This window comes from Rhinatrema bivittatum, chromosome 5 (assembly GCF_901001135.1).
Source record: "Rhinatrema bivittatum chromosome 5, aRhiBiv1.1, whole genome shotgun sequence".
Taxonomy (NCBI): Eukaryota; Metazoa; Chordata; class Amphibia; order Gymnophiona; family Rhinatrematidae; genus Rhinatrema; species Rhinatrema bivittatum.
Window position 1 is genome coordinate 82,699,162 of NC_042619.1, and position 27,163 is coordinate 82,726,324.

The window sequence follows — 27,163 nt, forward strand, 5'->3', positions numbered from 1 at the left end:
CCTGTATGCATTGGGTTTCTTCTCTCTTTTCAGATAACACTTCAATCTTTTTCTCAAGAGCTTCTTCAGTATTTAATTCAGAGAAAGATTTTTGTACTTATTGCACTTGATACAGTATATGTCTCTGCATCAGAGGTTCAATTCTACCAGAGCCCTCTGTAATGTTGTTTGAGCTCCTTAATGCCCTGTGTGAAAGGGGGGGGGGGGGGGGGGTTAGACTTGTGGGTTGCACAGCTATCAAGAATGGGTGCCTGTGGGTCATAGGTCTTATCCTGCCTGAGCCCACTGTAAATCTCTTTATCCTTGACTTTTGGTTTTTCTGTGGTAATTGGGAATTAATTCCCGAATATCGTAAAGAGGATGAGCCTTTCTTCATTGAAGCTAATTGAGCTTTAACTACAGCCAGCTCCTTTTTCAAGGAAGTGAGCTGTGAACAAATGGGGCAAGCCCTAAGTTTCCAGATGATTTCCCTCTGAATAAAGGCTCCACAATAGTTACATTGGATAGTCCTCATTTTGGAAATTTGATAGTTAACACCTAAGGAAATACCAATTTACTATTTTATCCTGTTGTCAATTATGTTTTTAGGTAGACTAAATCAGAAAAGCAAACCTAGGGGTGGGAGGGATTTAAACAGTTAACCCTTGGTCACGGATGTTCTCAGGACTCTGTATCTGCAATTGAGTTTAATAAGACCCTCCCTCTGATTGGCTTACTAAGTTTAACTAAGTTAAACCTTTACTTAGCTGGACACAAGAATATTTAGTGCTCCCTGGCTCCACACTGTGCACTGGCCACAATGGCTCTCCTGCTTCTCAAAGTTTACCTCCCCCAAGTTCTGAGACAGCCACACCCAATCTAGATAGAACAGATCACTTCTAGAAGTTTGTTTGTCCTTTTTTGTAAATTATTTTTACACAGCTCTTTATTCCCCAATATTAATATTTAAACAGATTATTAGTGCCAGCTAACTCCAAAACAGCAGACATGTCACATAATGCCCAATAATTAAAATGGCATTCAATCAAGAAAAATAAACTTAAAAAGCCACCTTTACTTTCCCTCTCCAGCAACACTTCAGAAAGAGAGCATTTTGATATCAAACACTTAACTTAACTTAAATGTCCAGTCTGTACATCATCAGTCTGATGATGTACAGACTGGACATTTAAGTTAAGTGTTTGATATCAAAATGCTCTCTTTCTGTGTGAAACAATAGGAGATGATCTATCTTGCCCCGGGGACTTTCATGACTTTTTAAATAAATTGAAAAAAAATATTTCATAAAAATTGTTACTCCGAAGTGAGTCTGGAAAATAAAAAATAATAAAGTGGACCAGAGGTCTATACAGTTTGTGATCATTACAAACTGAGGTATTGAAGGTCCTGACACACAGATCCAACAGCCTCAATTATACTGCTATTCAAATCTACATGAGACCACCAAGTATGATTCTGATCCCTGTTCCTGACATTAGTCAAAATATAGCACTCCCAGCCCCTAGGGTGAGATTTTGTATAATTTCTCTAACAGTAGTGACACTTGATGGCTGGCTCACAGAGCACCATCACCAATGAAATTAAACTATTATAGTTTTATAGTTGAAAGTAGTGAAATAAATTAATTTTCTTGCACTCTGAATTTGTAAAGCTTTGTGTATATCATAGTTAAAGCACTGTAAAATGGTTAATGCAGTGCACTGAGAAGTCAGTTATAATAATACATCTTGTAGATTGAACCAATATGAAGTATATTTGACCATGTAATCTTGCACATTGCCTTGTCAAATGATACGTTTCAGAAATTATATGTTTGACATTCTCTTGTAAAACAGTTTGCTTTTTTGGCAGATTTCATCAGTGAAAAGTACCTATTGCTGCTGTTGTGTCTTTCCATCTGCCTGTCCATCCTTACGCATGCATCAAGAGCCCATGGATGACTGACTGAAGCTTGGTAAGAGCCTCTCACTGAGGGGCCAATATTCCTGACAAATTTCAACCAAATCTGTACAAAGAGAGGACTTCCAATCGATGCCCTGCTCCTGCCAGTTCATGGATGGCAGGGCCATCCATGAACTGGCAGGAGCAGGCAGGAACCGGAGCATAACACACAGAACTATAAAATATGCCTTCTATTTCTTCACTTATTTAATTTCTATAACAGTTTCAACAAAACTGAACCAAATTTTTATTATCTTCAAGAAAACCCTAAACTAATACTGGAAAAATAACTAACAGTTTTCTTCTGGATGCACCTGTGTTTTTGTTCTCTTTTAGAATAGGCTATGTATGCCAGAATAATCAACACTTTTAAACAGCCCAATTGAAATTCTGATTGCTTGGATGATTATTAGTTCATGAAACAGTATACAAGAAAGTCTGTGTCTACTGCACAAAAATATGTTCCCCTTCAAAAAATCAAATCTATTTTATTTTTAAATCTTATTTCCAACATACAAAAGCATAGATAGAAAATTGGAGAAATTACTTACCTGATAATTTTGTTTTCCTTAGTGTAGACAGATGGACTCAGGATCAGTGGGTTATTTGCTCTTCTGCTAGTAGATGGGAGACTGAGTCAGATTTCAAAGCCGATGTCACCCTAGATATACCCCTGCAGTGAGCTCAGCTCTTCAGTATTCTTTTAAAAAAGCCATTGTGGATATATATTTGCTTAATTAACTTGATTAAAACTGATTAAACTTGATTCAACTGATTTAAAAATCTGGAGACCGCCAGTGCATTCAACCAAGCAACGCCGACACCGGACAAACTGCGGGTGTCTTGAACTAGGGGTAGGAAACGGCTTACCCGTATATGCTTAGTCTCTAGGTTCGCTCTCTCTCTTTCTCTAGGGCAGCTGTGGGAGGGATGCTGAGTCCATCTGTCTACACTAAGGAAAACGAAATTATCAGGTAAGTAATTTCTCCATTTCCTAGCGTGTAGCCAGATGGACTCAGGACCAGTGGGATGTACAAAAGCTACTCCCAGACAGGGCGGGAGGCTGCCTGTGGCACACTTAAATACTGCCCTTGCGAAGGCTGCGTCTCCTCGGGCCTGAACATCCAGGCGGTAGAACCTGGTGAAGGTGTGTAAGGAGGACCACGTCGCCACCCGACAGATCTCGGCAGGCGACTGCAGCTTGGTTTCTGCCCAAGATACTGTCTGGGCCCTGATAGAATGAGCCTTAACCTGCAGTGGTAAGGGATTTCCTGCCTCTATGTAGGCTGCCTTGATTACTTCCTTAATCCAGCGAGCTATGGTCACCCGCGAGGCTGCTTCTCATTGATTCTTCCCGCTGTGGAGAACGAACAAGCGATCCGTTTTGTGCACCGGTTTCAATCTTTCAAGTTATCGCGCCAGGAGCTTGCCGATATTTAGATGGCGAAGAAGGCATGAGTTCTCAGAGTTCCTTTGCTCATCCGGAGATGTTAGGGAGATGGCTTGGTTCAAATGGAACTCGGAAACCACTTTCGGTAGGAAGGATGGGACGGTGCGCAGTTGTATGGTTCCAGGAGTGAACCTAAGGGAACGGTTCCCGACAGGATAGTGCCTGTAGTTCGGAGATGCGACGAGCTGAACATATTGCCACCAGGAATACCATTTTCAATGTTAAGAGGCATAGTGACAGACCGCGCGTTGGTCTGAAGGAAGCCCCCACTAGGAAGTCTAATACCAGATTGAGGTTCCATAGTTGCTTAACCCCTTTTAGGAAGCGGGTCAAATACAGATGAGCTGATAGACTGATTCCATTCACTTTGGCTCTGAAGCAGGAGAGGGTTGCCACTTGGACCTTGAGGGAGTTGAGTGACAACCCATTCTTCATACTGTTCTGTAGGAACTCCAGAAGCATGGGGATCTTGGCTGTTTGCTGGAGTATTCCGCGGTCCTCGTACCAGGCTTCGAATATACTCCAGATGCCAGGTTCTTGTGGCCTGGTTTGGCCTCTGTTGGAAACAGGATGCTGGGCTTGATGGACCCTTGGTCTGACCCAGCATGGCAATTTCTTATATTCTTATGTTCTCATATGTAAGCCAGAGATGTTGAGAACTTGTGCACGCGGAGCAGGGTGTCAATCACGGCCTTCAAGTAACCGCGCTTCTTCAGGCGAGTCCTCTCAAGGGCCAGACCGTAAAGCAAAATTGCTTACCTAGTAATAGGTGTTATCCCAGGACAGCAGGATGTAGTCCTCACATATGGGTGACGTCACCGATGGAGCCCCAGCGTGGGAAATCTTTCTGTCAAAGTTTCTAGAAACTTTTGACTGGCCCTGTGAGGCCACTGAGCATGCCCAGCATGCCATGATATTCTTTGCCACGGGTGTCTCTCTTCAGTCTCGTATGTAGCAATAAGCTTTAGCAAAAATAAAATAATAAAAGGAATGAGACCCAACTCCGTGGGGTGGCGGGTGGGTTCTGTAAGGACTACATCCTGCTGTCCTGGGATAACACCTATTACAAGGTAAGCAATTTTGCTTTATCCCAGGACAAGCAGGATGCTAGTCCTCACATATGGGTGATTAGCAAGCTAGAGGCTGAGTCATTTTGTATTGAGACAACAGTGAAGTATTGTTGTTGAAATGAGTCAGCCGTGGATCACAGCAGGTTGGATGTAGAAGGAGTTGGGATTAAACTGGAAACAAGTTCTTTAAGACAGATTGTCCATAGGTTGAATCTTGTCGTCCTTGTTTGTCCAAACAGTAATGAGCTGCAAAGGTGTGAAGAGAACTCCATGTTGCTGCTTTACATATGTCAAGGATTGGCAACCTCAGTAGCACTCAGTGTGCTACTGAGGTTGACATTGCTCGTACTGAATGTACCTTTACTCACCCTTGGAGAGGAAGGCCTGCTTTTTCATAGCAAAACTGTATGCAATCTGCTAGCCAATTGGATATAGTATGTTTACCCACTCGTTTTCCTGGTTTGTTTGGATCATAAGATATAAACAGTTGTGTGGATTTTATGTGGACTGTAGTGTGGTTGATATAGAAAGCTAGTGCACGTTTACTGTCCAAGGAATGTAAGGCTGTTTCTCCTGGATGAGAATGGGGCCTTGGAAAGAATGTGGGTAAAACTATGGATTGGTTCAAGTGGAATTCCGTAACTATTTTGGGAAGGAATTTTGGATGTGTACAGAGAACCACTCTGTAATGTAAGAAATTTGCATAGGGTGCGTACGTGACAAGTGCTTGTAACTCACTAACCCTTCTAGCTGATGTAATGGCTATGAGGAAGATAGTCTTCCATGTGAGATATTTAAGGTCACAGGAATCTATGGGTTCAAAAGGAGAACGCATTAGTCTTGTTAAAACCAGATTCAGGTCCCATTGTATGACTGGTGGCCGAATTGGTGGTTTAAGGTGAGTTAAACCTCTCATAAATCTACTTACGAGAGGTTGTGTTGATATTGGTGCATCTCCCAGTTTGTTATGGTAAGCTGAGATTGCACTTAAATGTACTCTTACAGAAGAAGTCTGGAGACCAGATTCTGACAGATGGTATAAGTAGTCTAGTAGAGAAGTAGTGGGGCAAGTGAAAGGATCGATATCCTTTTGCCTGCACCACAAAGTAAACCGTTTCCATTTTGAAGAATAATTCTTTCGTGTTGAAGGTTTACGTGAAGCTATAAGCACTTGAGATACATTGGTTGAAAGATTGAGGGGTTGTAAAAATCAAGCTTTCAACATCCATGCTGTCAAGGATAGGGATTGAAGGTTGGGATGGCGCAACCGACCCTGATTCTGAGTTATGAGAGTGGGACCCACTCCCAGACGACTGGGATCCCTGATCAAGAGGTCTAGAAGTGTGGGAAATCATACTTGTCGAGGCCAATACGGGGCTATGAGAATCATGGTCCCCTTGTCCTGTTGTAACTTCACTAGAGTTTTGGTTATGAGCGGTATTGGAGGATAGGCGTAGAGTAGGCCTGAGTTCCAAGGGCGAGCAAAGGCATCCTTGGCTGGCTGATTCTCCCGCTTGTGTAGAGAACAGAATTTATCTACTTTGTGATTCAGATGTGACGCAAAGAGGTCTATTGTCAGTTGGCTCCAACGCTGAAATATCCTGGTCACTACTGAGGGATCCAGGGACCACTCGTGTGGTTGGAACTGACGACTGAGGCGATCCGCCACTACATTGTGAATGCCTGCTAGATAAGTGGCCCGGAGGAACATTGAGTGATCTAGGGCCCATGCCCAAATCTGCGCAGCCTCTTGACAAAGGAGATACGAGCCCGTACCCCCTTGTTTGTTGATGTACCACATAGCTACTGAGTTGTCCGTTTGGATCAGCACAGTCTTGTGTGAAAGGCAGTCCTTGAACGCATACAGAGCATAACGTATAGCTCGAAGCTCTAGGAAATTGATTTGAAAAGTTGCTTCGAGTGTTGTCCACGTGCCTTGTGTTTGGAGATTGTCTCTGTGAGCTCCCCAACCCAAGGTGGATGCATCTCTAGTTAACGTTATCTGTGGAAGTGGTTTCTGAAAAGGTAGGCCTTTGCGCAAGTTGTCCATGTTTGTCCACCAAAGAAGAGATGATCTTAGTTGGTGAGTCACTTGATTTGGATAATGTAGTGGTAGAATGGCTTGGATCCATTGTGATCTTAAAGTCCATTGAGTAACTCTCATGGCGAGCCGCGCCATAGGAGTGACCTGAACTGTGGAGGCCATATGGCCTAGTACAGTGAGAAACTGATGAGCTGTGGTTTGTTTCTGTAAGTAAATGGCTCTTGCTAGTAGAGTAAGTGTCCTTGCCCGATCTGCGGGTAGAATGGCCTTTGCTAGATTGGTGTTCAATTCTGCTCCTATGAATTGAAGCAGGTGAGTTGGAGTGAGATGGGATTTTTGATAATTGATGAGAAAACCCGTGGAGTGAAGTAGGTTTATTGTTCGAGTCAGAGAAGTGAGAGCTCCTTGCTGAGATTGACTCCTGATGAGCCAGTCGTCCAGATATGGGAAAACATGGACACTTTCCTTGTGCAAGTGTCCTGCTATTACTGCCAGACATTTTGTGAATACTCTGGGGGCAGAGGCTAGGCCGAATGGTAGAACTCTGTACTGGAAATGTTGATGGCTTACCATGAAGCGCAGGTACTTGCGATGAGGAGGGAATATTGGTATGTGAGCGTAAGCGTCTTGAAGATCCAGAGAACAAAGCCAATCTCCTGTTTGAAGAAGTGGAAGCATGGTGCCTAGAGATACCATCCTGAACTTTTCTTTCTTTAGAAATTTGTTGAGGTATCTGAGGTCTAGGATGGGACGTAGGCCTCTGGTTTTCTTTGGAATGAGGAAATACCGGGAGTAGAATCCTCTGCCCTGTTGAGTCTGGGGCACTGGCTGTACTGCCCTGGCTCTCAGAAGGATGGATAATTCTACTTGTAATTGAAGAAGTTGAGTATTTTGTTGTGGGAAGAAATGTGGTGGAGATTCTGGAGGAATTGAGAGGAAATTTAGTTTGTAACCTCGAGACACTATGGAGAGCACCCATTGGTCTGATGTTATGTGTAGCCAATGTGTGTGAAAGTAGGATACTCTTCCTCCCACTGGCAGATCTGGGCAAGGATTTAGGGGATGGATTTGTTCTCTGGCCTGTATTTCAAAAACCCGCCGCAGGGTCTAACTGTGGAGTGTGTTGCGGGCGGGTAGACCTAGGTTGTCTAGCTTGGGAACGCTGTTGTGGCCTGGTTGATCTACCCCTAGAAGTTTGGGGCTAGTATCTCCGTGGCCTATAGTAAGAGCGTCTGGGTTCTCTTCGAGGAAGGCGACTAGAAAATTGTGTAGAGGGCTCTTGTGGTATTTGAGATAGTTGACGTAAAGTCTCTGTATGGTCTTTAAGCTGTTGTACTGCTTCTTGGACCTTTTCTCCAAATAAATTGTCACCGACACATCGTAGGTCCACAAGTTTTTCTTGGACCTCAGGCCTGAGGTCTGAGGCCTTGAGCCATGCCCATCTATGGGCGGTGATTCCAGCTGCTGCTGCTCTGGAAGCCGTCTCAAAGTTGTCATATACTGCCCTTACCTCATGTTTTCCGCCTTCTAGGCCTTTGTTGACTATGGCCTGTGCTGGTTCCTGGAATTGCGGAGGCAAAGAGGTAATAAATTCCTCCATTTGCTTCCATAGGTTCCTCTGATATTGTGTGATGTATAATTGGTAAGCAGAGATTTTTGTGTTCAAGATGGCACTCTGATACAACTTTCTGCCTAATGAGTTGAGGAACCTATGGTCTTTACCAGGTGGAGTTGATGAGTGTGGACGCACACGACTCGACTTTTTCTGTGCAGACTCTACTACAACAGACTGGTGTGGTAACTGTTGTTTTTGATATCCTGGAGCTGTCTGCACTATATAGGTTGTGTCCACACGCTTGTTCACTGCGGGGACAGAAGATGGATGCTCCCAGATGCAGCGTTGAAGATCCAAGAGAACCTCATGGATTGGGACAGCCAGCACTTGTTTAGGTGGGTCTACAAACTGTAGAACTTCAAGAGTTTGTTGTCTGGTATCCTCTTCTGCTGTTAGTTTGAAGGGAATGGAGTCAGCCATGTCCTGAACGAATGTTGAGAATGATAAATCTTCTGGAGGTGATTTTTTTTCTCTGGTCTGGAGGAGAAGGTTCAGACATGAATCCCTCAGAAGATGTTACAGACTGCTGGTCATCCCAAGAGTCGTCCGGGTCGTCTCTACAGGGAGACTTTGGCAATGATCTGGGAGGGAAGTGAAGGCCTGAAGGGCCTGGTTGTGGATCATCGGAGGAAAACAAGGGTGAGGTGTCTTGAGGCTTTGTTGATGGTAGGTTATGGAAGACATTTTGATATCTTTGCAAAAGACGTCGATAAAATGCGAGATCTTGTACTTCAGGAGGCTCAGATGATGGTTGCCTCGATGATACATTGGTTGTCATCGATGTTGTCGGTGGAAGTGTTGTGGAAGACTTCGACATCGATGGAATCGAGAACGGCATCGAAGAGCCCGATGGAATCTGGGTGAAGATGGACGTCGATGACGTAACGAGTCTCGGTGTCGTAGTGATCGAGTCCATCGGTGTCCTTGGCGCCAACAAGGGCATCGGCGGGCCCACCGGCATCGGTACTACTACCGGCATCGATGCTGGTGGCATCGGCGGGATCGCCGGAAGTGCTTGATCTTTTAGAGCCTGGATGACCGCTTGTCTGATGAGATCAGACAATTCCGGCTGTACAACTGGTGGAATCAGAGCAGTTGTAAGCAGTGGCAGAGGCTGCGACGATGGATCCTGTGTGGAAGTCTGTGGAGGATCCGGCATCAATGGAGGTAAAGGCCCAGGCGTCGAGGGCACCGGTATTTCCTGGTCCCGTGGCCGCTTTGCCATCGATTCCTCCTGGGACGTCGATGCGGACGATGACGGTCGACGATGTTGATGACAATGTTTTAGCTTTAGTTGGTTGGCAGACTTCGTCGATACTATGGACGATGGTGAAGACGGACGATAACCGGATCCGTCTGGGCGCGGTTTTTTTAAGCAAGGCTCGTTTAGTCGCTCTAGCCGGAGACGACTTTGACGATTTGGAAGAGGAAGGAATCAGTTGCAGCTGGAACAAAATGTTCCATGTTTTCCTGCCTAGCCTTTCGTCCCTTTGCCGTCATCTCGGCGCATTTAGGACATGTATTCACATCATGTTTTTCACAGAGACAGAGGACACATTCTAGATGTGGGTCAGTGATCGACATGGTTCTGTTACAAATAGGGCATTTTTTGAAGCCCGTAGCCATTTTGTTATCGACGGCTGTCAAAAGAATGTGAAATTGTGAGAAGAAAAAATTTCCAAAATTGAGAAATCAAGACCGAGGTACTCACCAGCCGGTGAAAGGGAACCCCGAGAGACTTCTATGAGGTAGAATAATCGGTAAAAGTATGACTTTTCAGTCAGCAAAAAGTTGTGAAGAAACGCAACGGCTCCTGTCCCGCGATGCCTGAAGCAGCGCGGAAAAGCGAAGACTGAAGAGAGACACCTGTGGCAGAGAATATCATGGCATGCTGGGCATGCTCAGTGGCCTCACAGGGCCAGACAAAAGTTTCTAGAAACTGTGACAGAAAGATTTCCCGCGCTGGGGCTCCGTCGGTGACGTCACCCATATGTGAGGACTAGCATCCTGCTTGTCCTGGGATAAGAGAGAATTGAGATGGATCTTCGTGAAGAATTGGGCCCTGCTGGAGTAGGTCCCAGTGTGGAGGTAGGCACAGAGGGCTCCCCACAAGGAGTCTTTGCATGTCTGCGTACCATGGGCATCTTAGCCAATCCGGGGTCACTAGTGGAACTAGTCCCCTGTGGTGTTCTTTCTTGCGGATGACCTTGCCCAGTAGGGGCCATGTGGGAAGGTGTACAGTAAGTCTTCCTCTGGCCAGGTCTGGATGAAAGCATTGATCCCTTGGAAGTGTGGCTCTTGTCTGCAGCTGAAGAACCCGGGGACTTTGGCACTGAGAAAAGTGGCCAGTAGGTCCATGGCTGGGAGGCCCCAGTGATTTACTATCACTTGGAAGGCTGTGGTAGACAGCGTCCATTCCCCTGGGTCCAGGATCTCTCTGCTGAAGAAGTCTGCTGAGATGTCTTTTCCTGCAGTGTGGGAGGCCGAGATCCCTTGTAGGTTTATCTCCACCCATGCCATGAGAGGGTCTATCTCCAGAGACACCTGCTGGCTCCTTGTTCCTCCCTGGCGGTTGATGTAGGCAACCGTTGTAGTGTTGTCCAACATTACTCTAATCGCTTTGCCTCGAAGTCTGTGACTGAATCGCAGGCATGCTAGTCTGACTGCTCGAGCTTCCAGGCAGTTTATGTTCCATCCCGCCTCTTCCTTGCTCCATTGTCCCTGGGCCGTCAGTTCCTAACAATGGGTTCCCCACCCTCGTAGGCTCACATCCATGGTGAGCATGATCCAGTTTGGTGGGGATAGGTTTACTCCTCTGTTTAGGTGGTCTTCCTGTAGCCACCACTGAAGCTGAGAATGTACCTCTGCTGGTAGTTGGAGGCGAATTGAGTATTCCTGGGACAGTGGGTTCCAGTGTGACAGTAAGGAGCACTGGAGTGGTCGCATGTAAGCCCTTGCCCACAGAACGACCTCCAGGGTTGATACCATGAGCCCGAGGACTTGAAGATAGTCCCATACCTTGGGACGTGCATTGGTCATCAATCATCATAAATTGTTCCATCAGCTTCCTTCTCCTCGGGGGAGGGAGGAAGACTTTGTTCTGTTTGGTGTCGAAACAGGCCCCCAGGTACTCTAGAGACTGAGAGGGCTGCAGACTGCTCTTGACTGTATTCATGACCCAAATGAGATCCTGCAGTAGGTTCTTGACTCCGCTGGTCACCTGTCTGCTCTCTTCCAAAGACTTTGCCCTGATCAGCCAGTCGTCCAAGTAAGGGTGTACTAAGATCCCTTCCTTCCTCAGTGTTGCCGCCACAACCACCATAATTTTGGAGAATGTTCTGGGGGCGGTTGCTAGGCCGAAGGGTAGTGCTCTGAACTGGTAATGGTGACCCAGTATCGCAAAGCATAGAAAACGTTGGTGATCTTGATGGACTGGAATGTGAAGGTAGGCTTCGGAGGCAGTACAACCAGGAGGTTAGGAACTCTCCTGGTTGTACTGCCATTATTATGGAGCGAAGGGTCTCCATGCGGAACTGTAGTCTCTGTAGATGACGGTTGACGTTCTTGAGATCCAAGATGGGTCGGAATGATCCAATAGATGGAATAGCGTCCCGTATTTTGTTGGGGCGTAGGAACCATAATTATTGCCTTCAGACTGAGTAGTCTTGTCAGAGTGGCTTCCACTGCCAATCTCTTGGTGTGGGAGTGGCAAGGTGACATCATAAATTAGTCGTGAGGGATGCTGCAGAACTCCGGAGAGTAACCTTCTTGAATGATGTTTATTATCCATTTGTCCGACGTGATCTCGATCCATCGTTGATAGAAGAGGGAAAGTCGACCCCCTATTTCCTCTTCCTGTGGATGGGTCATCCCATTCTCATTGGGGAGGACAGCCGGAGCCTGCCCCTGGGCCTGTTCCTCTCTTGGTTTGTCAGTTCCGAAAGGGCTGAGACCTTCCTGAGGGACAAGGTGCCTGGAACTGCAAGTTCCTGTAGGGGTAAAATCATTGAGAGCCTTTGCCCCTAGTTCTTCTGGGGGAGGGGCGCTGGGATCTTTTACCCCTGTCCTCCGGTATCAAGGCACTGGAGATTCGCCCCATTTACTGGCTAACTTCTCCAGTTCGCTTCTGAATAAGAGAGCTCCTTTAAAGGGCATCCTTGTGAGATTCATTTTAGAGGTCGCGTCAGCAGACCAATTCCGCAACCATATCTATCTTCTGGCTGCCACTACAGAGGCTACTCCTCTGGCTGAGGTACGCACCAGATCTGAGCTTGCGTCCATCAGGAAGGCTGCTGCAGGTTCAATCGTTTCACCAGTATATGTTCCTGCGTTGTTTACCTCTCTTGAGAGGAGCAAACAGGAACGTGCCTCTAGTGCGCAGCAGGAAGCAATCTGCAGTGTCACTGTGTCGAAGGCCTGCTTAAGGATGGATTCTAATAGTCTATCCTGAGTATCCTTCAATGCAGCCCCTCCCTCAACGGGAATGGTTGTTCGCTTTGAGACGGCACAGACCATGGCGTCCACTTTCAGAAAACGAAGGCGTTCCTTGGTCGCTGGTTCCAGAGGGTACAAGGCTTCCAAGGCCCGACCTCCTTTAAAGCGGGCCTCCAGGGCATCCCATTCCAGGTCAATCAGTTCCTGGATGGCTTCCATCATTGGGAAGTAGCACGACGCTTTATGAAGGGACACCAAGATGGGATTCTTCTTTAGTTCCGCCATAGGGTCCATGCCTAGGATCCCCAGAGTCTTCAGAGTCTGGGAAACAAGGGCTGGTAATTCATCTCTGTAGAAGAAGCAAAGCATGGTTCAGTATGGTTCTAGGCCTGGAGGGATTTCTCCTTCTTCCACAGAGCCGATCATCATCATCTGAGGTAACCAGGTCCCCATCTGGGCATGTCTCGAGGCATCCGAACAGGGCCGGGAGGGTCCTGTGCTTCCGGCAGGGGTTGAACCCGAGTCGCAGCCAGGGCTGATTGTGCCTGAACGAAGGCTTGCAGCCCCTGGAAAAAGTCTAGCCAGGAGAAGGTCCCTGGGTCCATGTTAACCCCAGGGGGAGTCTGAGTAAGGGCCCCTGAGGTGCCCTCTTGTGGAGATGCCATTTCAGAGTTGCATAGATCCGGGGTGCTACCGTATGTAGTAGTTCCGGACCCATTCTCAGACAGTAAAGGACCAGGCTTTGGTCCCCCCTGGGCTTCTTCATAATGATAACACAGGCAGGACTCCAGTTCAGGCTGTGCGGCTCTGATCTGGCAGGCTGTGCAAAGAGAGTACCTTCTGGACTTCTTGGATGCCGGTTCCATTGCGTCTATGTCTAGGTGCACTTGTAATGTGCTTCAATGTGCGCGTAGCTATGCGCGTGAGCACAATGCGTGCAGTTATGCACACGGTGTGCGCTCTGTTGTGTGCGTGGTGTGTGCTTGGCTGTGTGCGCGTCTATATTGGATGTGCAAAAGTTGAGCGATGCGCCTGTCGAGAAGGTAAGATGGTGCCGCCGCCCCCCACGCGTAAGATGTGCCTCCGAGGGTCTCCACATGTCTGGACCCTGCACTGGATTGGGGCCTAGCAAACCAAGACTGCTCAACCCGATCGGTGCTCCCTTTTTACCTCACCGGAAGAAGAAACGGAATCAGTACGGCAATCCGAGCCCCGGAGACCTGAATTAAACATTTTCTGCTTACCTGGTCTCGGCGCTTACCGATTGCATACCGAGACGGTCTTCAGCTGCGGGGGAAGAGGGCTTTACCTTCACCGCTGCGCTCAGTTGTGCACCCGCTGCCTTTCAGCCACTCTGGGGGCTAAGTCCATGCCGGTGTACCTTGGTCTGGCAACCAAGGTGTACCTTGGTTACCAGACCAAGGCACACCTCTGAGGGATATCGAAAATCACCTCAGGAATTCTCAACTGGGGGAAGGACCCTTAGGTATCACCATGGGAGAGCAGGGCTCAATCTTCTTTAAGGTAAAATTTGTTTCTTTTTCTTCTTTGCTGTAATTCTTAACACTATTCTAGTGTGTGGCATAGTGTCCGCATCTGCTAGGAGACGGAGAGATACTGAAGAGCTAAGGCTACTGCAGGGGTATATCTAGAGTGGTATCAGCTTTGAAATCTGACTCCATCTCCCATCTGCTAGTAGAAGAGCACATAATCTACTGGTCCTGAGTCCATCTGACTACATGCTAGGAAAATATTCTTTTTTTTTTTTTTAGTGAATTTAGTGCTCAGATTGATAGCACTAAAATCCAGTTTTCCCATTTATCCACAGAACAGTTATAAGTGTGGGCATTCACAGAGCAAGCTTCGCCATGCTGCCCTGCCAATCTCATTCATGCCTAATCCTGGAGTATTCACGCCTAAAGGTGAAAGAGTAAGTCTCCATTCTTGTGCAATGCTTAGGCTTCTCTGCTCCAAGGGCTCAAAATGGTGTCAATTACTGCTGAATTGTGATGGTGGTCACTGTGATTTGGACATCTGTTCACTGGGAAATGGACCAGGACCCCCAACTTGTTTCATATAGGCCAAAATGATTTCAGATAGCAAATATTTGATTTCTGATCTGGACTGGATTTCAACTGCTGTCCTAGAACCAAGGTAGAAGGCTTTAGCTTTGTGCTAGTTCCCTTGGGTCATCTTCAAACAACCACATAGTTGTGAAGATGTCAGTTTTCTCTTGCTTTTCAGCACTCCTTCCCAATTCCCTCTTTTCCACCAAGTTTCACACCCAGATACTGTAATTTCTAAACCAATACTCCATTCTCAAATATATTGATATCACTGTGCTCAATGTCTCAAAGCTATCCAATGCATTTACGATTCAAAGTAGAAAAAATAACAAGCCATTGATTTGCCTAGACTGGCCCTATAGTTCAGGTTGCAATAACGTTGAAATCTCCTGATCAGTTAAGCCACAGGAACAGAAGACAGCTACCACTACTGTGGTGATTGCTGTTTATCACTGAGTAGCAGTAAGATAAAAGTCTCAGAAGAGAATTCACTCTTATCCACAGAAGGCTAAAAGGAAATTTTAATAAATGAATAGCCCCAAACATCCTTCTACATGTTATAATAAAAGCATAGCAAAAATGTTTAGAAACAAGGTTTGTAAATAATGCCTAAGACACTGGTACTATCTGTAGCACAGTATATCCATTAATAGTGCATTTATTATTTCAGCAGATGAACACACATATCAACCTGGTTTTCACTAAAAGATAAAATAGTATGATTCTTAAGGATAAGGTTCAATTTACACAAAATAAGAAAACACTTTGCGAGTGTTAAGAAGCTGCATGCATTTCACTTGGTTGACAATAATCCTCCTCCAGGAGTATACACTTGGGGGGGTCCTGGATATCCTGGATGAATGTCGGTATATAAAAATTTTTAAATAAATAAATATAGGCTTTGTTTCTGGTTTTAAATCTTGCCAAATCCTCAAACACAAGGAACTTTACATATTAAAGCATTTTTTTTCAAATACAACATATAGGTTCCCCTATACAAACTGTTTTGTACCAATTGTAAAAATTATATCCAAAACAAAGAAATATTAATTAAATCAATTATCTATATGCTGAAAGGGACTAAGAACAGATTAGAGAATATGACTCTACTATCCATGAATAACTCCAGGATTCTAGTACAAGATTAAAGATTCAACAAAACAGACTAGAATAAATTGTGAAACAATTATCTCAACTTACTGAATAAGTGCTGCTCTTTCAAAGTACTGAATGGCTTTTTCACAGAACTGTGTGTCAATGTAATAGGCTCCCAGCCATTCAATGACCTCAATGTTTGAAGGGAAATGTCGATATGACTGACAAAACATGAAAGGTGAAAGAAACACAATTTTAGTGATAAACAACAACTTTATTTTATACCTGGATTAGGTCACTCATTTTCAGAGCCAGTTTTTCCAATGCCAAAAATAAGTCATTTATGAATAAGGGTAGTGTACATATACTGAGTACTGATCCCAGAAAGAGAACTTTCCAAGATTTGTAATTACTACAGAAATGTTTTTACATTTTTGTCAATTTTTGCATTTTTTTTGGATTTTAAAATACTTTATTTCAGGCTGAACTGTCCTTATTGAAACCATAATCATGTGAGTTGCAGAAAGCAACAGTGACCTAATTAAGCAATCAAATGTAAAATATTTAAGATTTTATGAAACACTTTGGTATATAATGTAATCCTGCTAACATGGAATGTTACTTTGGGTACTAATCAAGCCATCAATGGCACATTCAGACTTGTTTCACAGAAAGTTATGAAATAGCTCTGCATATTTTTCCTTCTTGCCTCTTTTGATCTATAAATAAATCTCATTGATGTACAATGGTGGAACATTAAGTAATAGCTAAGAAAAAGAGAAACGCCTCTCAATGTTGTAATATACAAGAATAATGAGGTGAAAAATATATAAAGTTAACAAAGAAAAAATGTTAAAAAAATCTTTACAATATCTCAAAATGGAGAACAGTACCAGACAAATCAAGTGCTATATTTATAATCCCCTGAAGTGGGACTACAAGCACCCTTTTCCAGTCCTGTAGCACCACTCCCATCTCCAAGGATCTATTGAACAGGTCCTTCAATGGTCCCACCAGCACTTCCTGGAGCTCAAATATCCTGGGATATATCTCATCCGGCCCCATAACCTAGTTTGCCTCCAAAAAGAAAATTAGGTCTTACCTCCGATAATTTTTGTTCCTGTAGTACCAAGGATCAGTCCAGACTCCTAGGTTTTGCCTCCGTACCAGCAGGTGGAGACAGAGCCAAACTTGTCAGGCTCCGCACATATACCAGGGTGCTACCCACAGCCTGTAAGTATAACGTAATGTCAAAGCAGAAAAACCCTGAACTGAACACTAACTAAAAACTGCCGGGAGATTAACCGGAGAACCCTGGGCTCACTGACCCCAACGAGGGCCCTGCCCAAAAAGAACCAAGCATATAGCAACTGATCTGTGTAAAGAAATCCCCCAATATCCTCGCAATTAATAAATCAGTGGACTCTCCGAAACTGAGAAATTATTGAGGGCGGGACTCTGGACTGATCTTTGGTACTACAGGAACGAAAATTATCAGAGGTAAGACCTAATTTTCTTTTCCCTGTACGTACCGGATCAGTCCAGACTGCTGGGATGTACCAGAGCTGAGATTACTTGGGATGGGATCCGGAGAGACCCGCTCTTAATATGCCTGCTCCGAAATTGCCTTCCCGTGAACCCTGGACATCCAGACGATAATGATGCGCAAAAGTATGCAAGGATTTCCAAGTTGCAGCCCTGCAGATCTCCTGCGGAGAAATCTGCATACACTCTGCCCAGGAAGCCGCCTGGGAACGTGTCGAATGGGACTTGAGACCCTACGGAACAGGTTTACCACAGAGTAAATATGAGGAACCTATGGTCTCCTTCAATCAGCGAGAAATGGTGGTTTTGAAAGCCATATTACCCCTTTTTGGACCCTGACAAGAGCACAAAAAGGTGATCCGATAATCAAAAGTCATTAGTCACCTCCAAGTACCGTAGAAGAGATCTACGGACATCCAACTTCTTCAGCTCCCTTGACACTGGATCCGCCCTCGGAAGATCCCCAAAGGCAGGAAGATCCACCGACTGATTCAAGTGAAATGAAGAAACCACTTTCGGGAGAAATGAGGGAACCGTGCGCAGCATAACCCCTGCTTCCGAGATCCGCAAGAAAGGCTCCCTACAGGACAAAGCCTGAAGCTCTGACACTCATCTGGCAGACGAAATTGCCACCAGGAACACAGTCTTTAAAGTAAGGTCCTTAAGGGTTGCCCTTTTTAGAGGCTCGAAAGGAGGAGCACATAGAGCCTTGAGAACCACATTCAGATTCCAGGAGGGGTACGGAAACTTCAAGGGCGGACGCAGCTGAGATGCCCCCTTCAGAAAATGGAGACAGAGATATACTGACAGGCTGTGGGTGGCACCCTGGTATATGTGCGGAGCCTGACAAGTTTGGCTCTGTCTCCACCTGCTGGTGCGGACGCAAAACCTAGGAGTCTGGACTGATCCGGTACGTACAGGGAAACACTCTTTTCTGTAAATGGTGATATAGTCTCCCCACTCTCATCTGCACTTTTGCTAGCCAGCAATGGTCCTTCTCCATTGGTTGCTAAATTTCTGATCATTGTTCAACAATAAAAATCTAACTGTTAAATGAAACCATACAAGTACCATACTTAACTGCCAGTCTTCCTTCTTTCTCAGTAAAATTGGAATTCTCCACAGAGAACAAAAAGCCTTATCTTTAACAAGGCTTTCTATTCTTTTCTGGCCTCTTTCTTCACCTGAACTTCTGTTGTCAGAGCCAGGTGTATTAATGTGAAAGGCTCTTATTATGAAAGTTCAGTAAATACACAGATGTTTATAAAAAAATGAGTGAATGTACAATAACATGGTTTAAAACCTTGGCAACAGCTTACAATTTTCAAACTTGTGTCAAGGGAGCTGAAGAACTTGTGTCAAGGGAGCTGAAGAACTATTCAACCGTTTTTCTGTTTTCTATTTTCCTCAAAGGTATTTCAGTTCTTATTTTTATATGTTGAATAAAATGTATGCATCTTTTAGAAGGGCCATGCCCTCATTTTTTAAATTCTCCCTCTAAGGTCAGTCTTCAGCTATTTATACTGCACTGATGCATTTGGAACAGTACTAGCACTTAGTTCAGATGCTGATATAGTGCTGACATAGGGCACAAGTGATTTATAAAATAATTTTTCCCATTTAGTGCTTACAAGAAAATCTTTCATAAGTCAGGCCCGTCAATTTCCTCCATTAATGAAAAATGAGTTTGCAAGAAGTATTTATACAGTGAGTCACTCTGCTTTCTGAATAAACAGAAGTTGCTTACTAGTAACTTTAGTTTTAAAATTTTATAAACTGTAAATTACAAACCTATTGATCTAAGCGGTGTACATAAGAAATATCAATTAAAAACAGAAATTCTTAACAATACACAATTTAAGACACACGTTCTTAACAATACACAATCTAATAAAGAACAGTGCACTTTAAATATTTTGAACCTTCAAAGCTTAATTTAAGTTCAAATACTTCAGTTAAAAGGTGGGCCTTCAACTGATTGCAAAATAATTTTATATTATCAATCATTCGAAGAGACTGTGGGAGGGCATTCCATAACACAGGGGCTATATAGGAGAAATCCCCTGTATTTATTTAAAGTTCAAAGTATTTATTTAAACGTTTTTATATTCTGCCTATAATCAGACCAGCCATACTAGGCTGTCTAAAGACAGTTCATCAATCACATAAGCAAGTAAGGTGACTACATCTGGCAGTTAAAGGATGGATTCTCCAGAGCTTTCTGGAAAGGCCTAAAGTACTTTACTGCTCATGTGTGGGATTTCCTGTGCTACCACAGCACCATCAGTGCTAAGAAACAGCTTTGACGGAAGAAACAAACTCAAAAGGGGAGGCAGGAGGGATTGTGTGACTAGCGAACTGCTGTTCAGAGATCACCTAATACAGGTAAATAGCTTTCTCTGAAGACAAGCAGGTTCACTTAATCAGATAAATGGCATTCCCTAGTGAAAGATTGTCGTCAACAAAAAAGTGGACTGTAGCGTATTTAGACAGGCAATGGCCAGAGGAACAGTCAAGGAACACCACAAGGCTTGACAAACTTACAGCTAGATTCATCAAACTGCTATAAATATAGTCAAAATAGCACCCACAATAAAAAAAATGGGCGTGATTAGGCCAATTCCTTAATTTCCACATCGCGTAGACTATTTCCACGAAGTGCGATGCATCATTGCAACTCCCCCCAGTTTCTTTTCATCTACTGAGACCATTGACATGTATTTGTTCTTTATAGCAACCCCATGCAACTTAGCATCATAACCTTTTGGCACAATCATGATTACAGCAAAGAACATAGAAAGCGGGAGTGGCATCCCCAATAGCTACAGTACAGCTCTAATGTTAGAGCTGACAGCAGCCTTTCTATGTGATGGCAAGAAAAAGGCCCCAGACGGTCCGTGTAGAAAGAGTGCAGTTAAAAGGGAGGGGGGGGGGGGGGAGACAGCCTAAGGACCAAGGCAACACAGTTCACCAAGAAGGCAGCAGGACCAGGACTCGAGAACACAGAATGAAGGCATGAGCCCCAGGAGAAGTCACAGCAGCATGGAGGCAGGAGCCCTAGGAGAAGACTGCAGCAGCATGGAGGCAGGAGCCCCAGGAGAAGACAGAGTAGCATGGAGGCAGCAGCAGCAGGATGAGATGAAATGAGACACTAGCCTGAGGAGCAGGAGATGAGACATGATGAGAAGAGACAGCGGCTAGACCATGACTGGAGACGGCCTCAAAGAAGCTGAAGTACGGGCAGAGCATGAGGAGGGCATTGGAAGTAGACTGCAGGACAACAGTGGCACACATGAGCAGTAAAGACTTTTACTCCTTTCCAGAAAGCTCTGGAGAATCTGACAGTTCAGTATGGACCATGGTCACATGACCTACTTGTGTGACTAGGTGAACTTGGGTCTACAGAAAATAATCTATTCTCTGACTAGCAGTCCATGTATTTCTAGATATGTATATTCTATATTTATAAACAGCACAGAATATGTGGGGGTCAACAGTAACAGTATAATAGAAGTACCTCATAGTAATACTGAAAAGCTTGGGATTTATCGCCTTCATTATCATACAATTCTCCAAGTTTTGCCAGTGCACATGAATCTGTTGGAACTACACTGATCAGCTGCATGAGCCACTCGATAGCCTGGTTGGGATCCTCCAGCATTTCATATCTAAAATATCTTCAGTTAAGGATATTATAACCTACAATACTCACATTATAGTTTATGTATAATCACATATGTATATATTATGTATAATTATATATATATATAAAATTATATATATTATGCATATATATCATGTATATATTATGTATAATCATAGTTGTCTTAAAATAATTTATTCTGAGGGAGCAAAGTTCTATACTTTTATATTTTATAAAACCAAAGGCTCTAAAATTACTAAAGCAGCTCTAGATTATGAAATAAGGCAAGGGGAAATGCTTCCTATTTTGCAGCTTTTCTTTTACTCATTATTTAAGTATACATATATATATATATATGAAAAACAATTGTGCGCAATAAGTCAACTTTGAGACATCCTTGTGTTTCTATCCCGAGGAGTTTTTCTTCTGTAAACCCCAGCTATGAATTTTAATCAACGTTTGACACAATAGAAGCCAGAAAATATATTTTCCCTCAAGCAGTACAAACAGCCCCAGTTTGGGTAGCTTTGGTATAGAACATAACATCAGAAATTTAAAATATAAGAGGTACTTCATTTCGAGCTTCATTTCTTTCATTATACTTCAATTATGTCTTTTAAGTATGTTAAAGAAACACATAAAAATGTTGGTAGCTGAGGACCAAATGGCCTTCTCAATCTGCTTATTTGCAACTTCCTACTATACTGCCACAGGTTTTACTCAATCTGTGCTCTTCTCCTTCTCTGTGCCAAGCATGCATTGATTTCTGTCAATACTTTGGTTTCTACCACTTCAGATGGAAATCTGTTCGAAGTGTTCACTACCCTCTCACATTCCTTTTGAGCTTTCCATCCTTCAGTTTCATTTGATCGCTCCTTGTCATTGAACTGTTCATTTTATGGAACATATTACCTTTTATTACCTTCTGGTACCCCATTGAAGCCTGCTAGATATCTGAATGCTTGGATCATATCGTCCTGTTCCCCTTCCTTCTACAGAGCAAATCCTTAGCTCTTTAAATTGCTTATATTTAGGGCTTGTTTTCTGGTGTTTATAAAATATGCATTTTGGTGTTTATATTTCAGCTGTTTTAGTTTTATAGAGATATATTAAATCAGTATTTCTTTTTTTCTTTCTACCCTTCTCCAACCTGTCTCTATCATGACAACCACATTCTCAAACTTCCTCCCTTCTTGCTCATTTTGTGCTCTTAGCCCTACTCCCACACTTGTTTCCCCTGCTGAAGCTGCCCCTACTACAACTGTTGTTTATGTATTAAAAATACTTATAGAGCACTCTACAGTGAATAAATCGTTCAAAGTGGTGAACAAAGTAACATATACATTATAGGAATGACAAAGTCCAATGGGATAAAGATCCTGAGGAGACTAAATCGACAGTAGAATCCTTATGGGTGGAAATTCCATGTGTGATGGGGAAGAGTATAATGGTTGGGGTATTTACCATCTACCTGGCCAAAATGAATAGACAGACGATGAAATGCTAAGAGAGATTAGGGAAGCTGATAATTTTGGCAACACAGTAATAATGGGAGAAAGCAAGTTTGCTCTCTGTAAATGATGCTTTCCATAGATAGCAGGATGATTAATCCATGCTGTCTGGGTGCTGTCATCCAGGTGTCCCGGGGGGCAGAGCTGTCTCTCTGTGTGACTGCATGGCTCTTCCCATGCATATCCTGCGAGTCTTCTCAGTTGAGGATTAAAAGCTGACTTCTGTATAGTAAATTTAGATGGCTGTCCAGAAATGCGGGCGGGTTCGCATGGCTAAATTATCCTATCTATAGAAAACACTGTTTACGGTAAGCAAACTTGCTTTCTTTTTTGTCGATAAGAAGGCTTATTTAGCCATTTTGTATGGGAGTCCCAGGTTGAGGGTTGATTCTGCTAACCAGTTGTTATTAATCATAATTGGCAACCCAAGCCTCTAATGGACAGTCGTTACGTTCTTTGGACGTGATGCAACACTGCCATTCCTAGTGCACTGTTAGCCACCAACTGTTGATCAAGATAGTAGTGGGATGTGAAAGTATGACTTGAAGACCATGTCGCTGCTCTACAAATGACCTGAATTGGGACATTATAAAGGTGCGCAATGAGGCCGTTTTTGCATTGACTTGATGCGCCTTAACAGCATTAGATAGTTTGATGGAGTGTGATGCATTAACAGAATTGAATACATTATGTGATCCAGTTTGATAGTATTCTTTTCTTTACTGTTTTTCCTGGATCATTTGGGTTAAAAGAAACAAACAATTGAGATGTACGTCTGATCATTTGATTTCTTTTCTTGTAATAGCCAAGGCCCTCTTATAGTTCAATGTGTTAAGTGCCCTCTCCCTCTTATTCGCATGTGGTTTAGGGAAGAAGGAAGGCAAAGAAATGGTCTGAGTGGAATGCTGATACTACCTTTGGCAAGAAGGTCGGGTGTGTATGCAGAAAGACCTTGAAATTCATTCACTCTCCTTGCTGATATTACTGCTACAAGGAAAGGTACTTTCCATGTTAGATGTTTTAAGGACATGGATTCCAGAGGTTCGAAGGGTGCACCCATCAGGCTCTCTAAGACAATGGGGTGGATTTTCAGAGCCCTGCTCGCCTAAATCCACCCAAAACCGGGCGGATTTAGGCGAGCAGGGCCCTGCGCGCCGGTGAGCCTATTTTACATAGGCCTACCGGCGCGCGCAGAGCCCCGGGACTCGCGTAAGTCCCGGGGTTCTCCGAGGGGGGCGTGTCGGGGGCGTGCCCGGTCGTCGCGGCGTTTCGGGGGCGTGTCGGCAGCGTTTTGGGGGCGGGTACGGGGGCATGGCTACGGCCCGGGGGCGTGGCCGCGCCCTCCGTACCCGCCCCCAGGTTGCGGCCCGGCACGCAGGAGGCCCGCTCGCGCGCGGGGATTTACTTCTCCCTCTGGGAGGCGTAAATCCCCGGAGAAAGGTAAGGGGGGGGGGGGGTGTAGACAGGGCCGGGCGGGTGGGTTAGGTAGAGGAAGGGAGGGGAAGGTGAGGGGAGGGCGTTAGAGGATTCCCTCCAAGGCCGCTCCGATTTCGGAGCGGCCTTGGAGGGAACGGGGGTAGGCTGTGCGGCTCGGCGCGCGCCGGCTATACAAAATCGATAGCCTTGCGCGCGCCGATCCAGGTTTTTAGCAGATATGCGCGGCTCCGCGCGTATCTACTAAAATCCAGCGTACTTTTGTTTGCGCCTGGAGCGCAAACAAAAGTAGGCCTATTCGCGGAGTCTGAAAATCCGCCCCAATGTTTATATCCCAAGGAACAGGAGGTTTCTGTACTGATGGATAAATATGTAGTAGACCCTTCAAAAAGCATGAGATTAGGGGATGAGACAAAATGGAGGGGTTTTCTCTTACTTTATGATAAGTTGCTATTGCGTTTAGGTGTACACATATGGCGGATACCACTAAGCCTGACAATCTTTTGCTTGTGGTATTATTCAGAATTATCTTCTCCATTTGAATGCATATTTTTTCCTGGTGGAAAGCTTTCTAGCCGCTATTAAAATTTCAGTAACCTGAGATGGGAGTTATAAATGTCCTAGGACCTCTTGTTCAATCTCCATGCTGTCATTGGAGGGAGGAATGCATTGGGTGAATGAGTGTCCCGTTTTCCTGTGTTACTAACCTTGTGCTATACCCAGGAATACTGGTGGATGACTGGAAAGTTGTACTAGATAGGCATACCATGGCTATCTTGACCACGATGGAGCAATAAGTATCATATTCGCTTTGTCCAATATACACTTCTGTACTGTTTGGAATATTAGGAGAATCAGAGGGTATGTGTACAGGAGGCTGGCTGACCAAGGGATCAGAAAAGCATCTTGAGATATCCTCCGTTTGCTGGTAAGAAATGAGCAAAACCTGTTTCATTTTGTGTTGTGCTCTGATGCAAACAGGTCTATGCATATAATTCCCCAGCGGTGGAAAGATCCTCTGCTACACTTTGGTCTAGGGACCATTCATGTGGGTGGAAGATTCTGCTGAGTCTGTCCACTTCCTTATTCGCCAGGCCTGGTAAGTAGGATGCTTGTAGGGTGATCCTGTTTTTCTCTGCCCATTCCCAAATCTGTACTGCCTCCTTGCACAGAATCTTGGAACCTGACCCTCCTTCTTTGTTTATATAGAACATGGCTACCTGATTGTCCATGTGGATCATTACTCACTTCCCCTGAAGTGCCGGTGTGGAGGTATGCAACACATTCTTTATCGCTCTCAATTTCAACAGGTTTATTTGAAAATGGCACTCTGTTTGGGTCCATAGGCCCTGTGTTTTAAAATGAAGTAGATGGACTCCCCAACCTTTTGATGAGGTATCCGTCATTAGTATTACCTGATGAGTGAGATCTCTGAATGGCACCCCGGGGGTTAGCCATTCAGAGATGAGATGCCCCTTTTCATGGAAGCTGTAATATGAATTGTCTTTGTCATGGGCTGCTTGTGTTGATTCCATTGTGACTTTAAGCCCCATTGTAATCACCTCATGTGAAAAGGGGTGCAGGGGACCACATGTATTATCGCTGCCATGTGTCCCAGTAATACTAGAACTCGGCGTACCATTGTTTGGGTTTGCCACTGAAGTAGGCTCAGGGATCTTAGAGTCTGAGCCCTGTTGTCGGGCAGGAATGCCCTGCATAGGGGGCATATGAATTCTTTCTCCTATGGAACTGAAGAGTCCAACAAAGGTTGAGATAGGATTTTTCATAATTTATAATAAATTCCAGGCATTCCAGGCTTTGAATTATCTCGATCATAATAGAATTTGAGGTTTTGGAGAGCAATGAGCCAATCGTTGAGATACAGAAAAATCTGGATTCCCCGTTTCTGTAAGTGAGCCACTACCACTGCAAGACATTTTGTGAAGACTTTTGGGGCAGAAGAGAGTCCAACGGGGAGGACTTTGTACTGGTCGCACTGATTTCCCACCTGAAAGCAAAGGTAGTGTCAAAATGATCTGTGGATGGGAATGAGAGTATATGCATCCTTCAGGTTCAGAGAACACATTCAATCATTGGATTGTAGAAATGGCAGGATTGATTTCAGGAAAGTCATTTTGAACTTTTGTCTCTTGATAAACTTGAGAGAATGCAGATCCAAAATTGGGTGAAGACCACCAGATGTTTTGGGGAAGAGGAAATATTGGGAATAGTAGCCCTTGATTATATAAGAGTGTGGGAGAATGTGAATTGCTCGTTGATGTAGTAGAGTCTGTGCTTCCTGCTGTAACAAGGAAATCTGGGAGTGGTCCCTCGCAGGTGCCACTAGATGAGGCGTCAGTGGGAGTTGACTGAAGCCTATTTGTAGCCCCGGGAAATGACACTGAGGACCCAATGATCGTGGACCAGGCTTGGGAAAATTTTTTTTATTTATTCTGCCCTCAACATGCGATGGGTGTTGCGTCTGAGGCTGTCTCAAAAATCCTGCTGTGGCTTCTGGGTTCTTTGACTCTTTTTGTCAGCTCCTCTGTTGAGGTCTTGATTATTGAAAGGAAGGCACTCTGTAATGCATTCTGTATGGCTTTCATTGGTAGAAGGATCTTTTACAGGGGGAAAAGTATTTTCTGGTGGTAGACTGGTTATCTGCAGGTGAGGTCAACAACTGTACTGCTACATTTTGTTCTTTTATCTGAGAGTCTGTTTCAGTTTCTCTCCAAAGAGTTGTCTCCTTTAGAAGGGAGGTTCACTAGTTTGTTGTGGACGTCTTCGTAAATTCTGCTGGAGTACAACCAAGCTGTACATCTGGCAGTGATGGAAGCTGCCAAGGTCCAAGCAGAAGTGTCAAAGGACTCATAGACGGTTCTCAGGAGATGTCTTAACCCTTCCTGAAGGTCTATTAAGGGCTGTGGTGTTCTCCAATCCCCCTGTCCCATCGACTCAAAGGACTTTAAGTTTTGGATGCATTCATACAGATATTGCGGAATATAAAACTGGTGCTGCTGGATACGCACATTCAACATGGACCCTTGAAATACTTTGGGACCAAAATCATCCAATACCTTGTTGTTTTTGCCAGGGAGCATATTGGAATGTAACCTTGATTCCTTTGCCCGTATCATGGATGATTCCACAACCATAAAGGCATGTGGAATCTGAACCATGCCATAGTGAGCCAACTTTTGTATCCAGAATTTGAGATCTAACTTTCTGGATGCCATGACCATAGTAGGAGGGGACTCTCACAACTTATCCATGATAGAATCCAGTAGTGCATGTGAAGGTAGAGCCGTTTGTTCT

The 27,163-nt window shown here is 44.4% G+C and overlaps 1 protein-coding gene across 3 annotated transcripts in view; it reads right to left on the reverse strand.

The window, feature by feature from the left end:
• Positions 1-27,163, reverse strand: part of LOC115092050 (intraflagellar transport protein 88 homolog) — a 283,575-nt gene that overhangs the window by 59,643 nt on the left and 196,769 nt on the right. For all 3 annotated transcript variants that reach the window (XM_029602517.1, XM_029602518.1, XM_029602519.1), the window contains exons 19-20: positions 20,778-20,928; positions 15,821-15,936 (exon numbers count right to left, since the gene is read on the reverse strand). In XM_029602517.1, the coding sequence (XP_029458377.1) occupies positions 15,821-15,936; positions 20,778-20,928 (267 nt within the window). The remainder of the gene's footprint in view (positions 1-15,820; positions 15,937-20,777; positions 20,929-27,163) is intronic.